General features: G+C 44.1%; 1 protein-coding gene across 1 annotated transcript; it reads left to right on the top strand.

Annotated features, from left to right (window-relative positions):
- The first annotated feature begins 1,468 nt into the window (after positions 1-1,468).
- Positions 1,469-2,608, top strand: LOC109743831 (protein FAR1-RELATED SEQUENCE 5-like). The gene has a single exon (XM_020302912.1). It carries the CDS (start codon positions 1,469-1,471, stop codon positions 2,606-2,608), a length of 1,140 nt encoding a protein of 379 aa, XP_020158501.1.
- The last annotated feature ends 797 nt before the right edge of the window (positions 2,609-3,405 follow it).

Raw genomic sequence — 3,405 nt, 5'->3', positions numbered from 1 at the left:
AAAACGCCTGATCGGGCGAACCCTATCTTCCCCTCGCCTCGGCCGCCGCCGCCATCTCCAGCAGTACCTGGCCGACGGGAAAAAAAGTCGCCGGCAGCACCTCGTAATACCGACGCGTTGTGCGCGACTCGACGCCGACAACCGCCTAGGTCAGGTAGACGCCGCCGCCGCCGTCTGCTCGGCGTGTTGTTCGCCCTCAAGCCTCCGGCGAATCTCAACGCTATTGTCATGTCTGACGAAGGCAATGAGGTACGCGAGCTGCTGGCATAGTGATTTAAAAACGGATTTTAGTTGCGATAAGTTACGTGTTGTTTGAATGGATCTTTGATTATATATAAACGTGTATAGATGGAGGCGAAAAGCAGATATTACGGTGATGATGGCGGTAGCGAGGACGGATCATTGTCATTGGATGAAGACGAACATGACGGGGAAAATTATATGAGTTTGGATGAGTCTTACAGTGGCAATGTAAGTGGTCTGCATGTTGTCAAGCATATTAAATACAAGCATCCGCGATGACACTAACATGTACTTGTTTGACTTTGCACAGGTAGGAGGGGATGATGACAATGAGGATATGGATGTAGATGATTCATATGCTGAAAGCGGTAGCCATGTAAGTTTAAAATTATGCTAGTTAGTTTAAAGTGACATGACAAACGCATCAAATCTTACATATCATATTTAAAATTTGCGCAGATGGATGTGGAAGGGTACTATGAGTGGAATTTCTTCGATGATGCCAATGACGAAAACGATATCGATGCATCTTATAATGACAGCTCGACCAAAGTAAGTAGTGCAAAGTGAATACATATGATAGTCCTCATACAACAACTTACTGACATATAAGGTTGTTTGCATTTTTTTCAGGGAGAGGTTGGTGGCCCGTGCGAAAACGATGACGATGCCAATGGTGATGAGTGCAATTTTGACACTGGGTGCGACGAATACCAGCAAGAATCACTGGACAGGCATTGGATGGTGATGTCCACGACGTTCAGGACAGACGAGGAGGCATATGATTTCTATAACGACTATGCGAAAAAGTGTGGATTCTGCATTAGGAGGGACAACTTGAAATATGTGAAGGGTGTCGACGCACGTAGGCGCTTGAGGAGGTTTCTCTGTTCGAGGGCTGGGAAACGACATGCCAAGTTTTGTACCATGGAAGGGAAGAAGCGCGGGCTGAGAGTGTAGAGTCGGTGTTATTGCGAGGCCCATATAACTATGAAGCTTGATAGAGAGCGCTCCATTTGGTATGTCAGCAGTTTCAGCGATGATCATAGTCACACTCTTGCTAGACCGGATGAAGTTATATATCTTCAGTCTCATAATCAGATAAAGGAATACCAGAAGCTCGAGATCTTAGCAATGGCAGGTGCTGGGATCAGAAAACATTGGATCATATGCAAGGGCTGGTTTCGGGAGGAGGAAGCTTTATAACATGTGTTATAGGGAGAAAATGAAGTTGCTAGCAAAGGGTGATGCGGACACTGCGATTGGGATCATGATGACGAGTAAGGCAAGGGATCCAGACTTTTTCTTTGAGCACACTGTTGACGCAGAAGGCAAGCTGAAGAACATGTTCTGGTGTGATTCTCAGTCACGTCGGGATTACCTTGACTTCGGTGATGTAACCGTCTTCGACATCACTTATAAGATGAATAGGTATGGAATGCCATTCATACCTTTTGTTGGTCTAAACAATCATCGTTGCACCACTGTGTTCGGTTGTGCTGTTGTGTCAGATGAGACCGAGGATACATATGTTTGGGTGTTGCAGACCTTCTTGAGAGCTCACTATCAGAAGAAGCCGAGGTCTGTAATTACTGACAGAGACGCAACCATGATAAGGGCCATCAGGAAGGTCCTTACTGACGTGTGGCATCGACTTTGTTCGTGGCATATAGAGAAGAGCATGCAGAAACACCTCCACCACAAGTCCCTTAAGGAGTTCAGGTCTCTTATTTACTATGCTACTACACATGATGAGTTTGAGGCGAGATGGGCAGCTTTTAAAGCTAAATGGGAGTCGGGGAAAACTGAAACATGGTTGCGTAGGATGTACAGGAAGAAAAGGCTTTGGGCTGCGTCATATCTCACCGATGGGTTCCTCCTTGGTATGCGGAATAACCAGAGGAGCGAGAGTCTGAACTCTTGCCTTCATCTATATCTTGACTCTGGCATGACAATTGTTGATATGGTTGTGCATTATGAGAACTGCATTGTTCGGCTCCGTGAGAACGAGTCATACGATGACTGCATGGCCACACAGACACTCCCTGTACCAGTACTTGACGAGTTCAAATGCATTGAGAAATCCGCTGCCCGTGACTTCACTGGGGTGAACTTTTACCTCTTGCAGAAAGAAATGAAGAAGGCAGCGGATCTTGAGATCATAGATAGACTCAGTGGAGCCGTCAGTCAGAGATTCATAGTGGCATGGAAAAATAACAGGCAACTGAGATTCAAAGTGGACTATACACCTACTAACTCAGAAGAAACAGTGAAGTGTAGTTGTGATAGTATGAAACGTAAAGGTCTCCCATGCAAGCATGTTCTTTATGTTTTTGGCCAGATTGAACATGAAGGACTTACCTAAGTGCTTAGTGCTGCGAAGATTCACCAAGAATGCTAGAGGTGGACTGCCCGTGAAGTGCACTAGCGATCTCTTCGCATGGGGATGGGCAGGTACTGAGGATAGAACTAAGTACAGTGAGTTGACTATTTTGTCTGCGGAAGCATCTCATGCGGCATGTCATAGACCATTTCTATTTGACAAACTCAAGGCTGCTCTCGAGGATGTGATAGCAAACAACGACGTTGAGGAGGAAGATTATATGAGATAGCATAGGGTTGCGCATGACGATGCTTTTGTGCTGGATCAAGATTATGTTTTTGTTGGTGATCCAGAGAAAGTCAATACGAAAGGAGCACCGAAAGAGCAGAATAACAAAGGCCGTGGTAAGGAACCTGGTGAGACTAAATACAGTAGACTGTTTCAATGAGAAACCTCCTGTACGCCTATGCCGTTTATGCAGAACAAAAGGTCATTTCAAGAACGATTGTCCTCAGAATCCAAAGTATGTGTACACATTTTTTAACATACTTTTGTTGTTTAGTTTATTGTTTACAAAATTTTGACATATATTATGATCTTTCCATGCAGAAACATGGCATGACGATGATAACACGGATTGTTTGAATACGTGGAACAAGTTCTGAATAGAGTTGATGATTTATTTGGTTGTAATAAAGAATTTTACTTATAAATTTGTTTCGGCACATCGCTACGGGAGACTTGTAATCGGTGTACTTATGTCATATTTGTTGGCACTATTCTCGTTGTTTTTAATATGATATGCGACATACACATTTTTACTTTAGAATATATATTTG

Source organism: Aegilops tauschii, chromosome 5 (assembly GCF_002575655.3).
Source record: "Aegilops tauschii subsp. strangulata cultivar AL8/78 chromosome 5, Aet v6.0, whole genome shotgun sequence".
Lineage (NCBI taxonomy): Eukaryota > Viridiplantae > Streptophyta > Magnoliopsida > Poales > Poaceae > Aegilops > Aegilops tauschii.
This window is presented reverse-complemented; position numbering and strand designations above follow the sequence as displayed.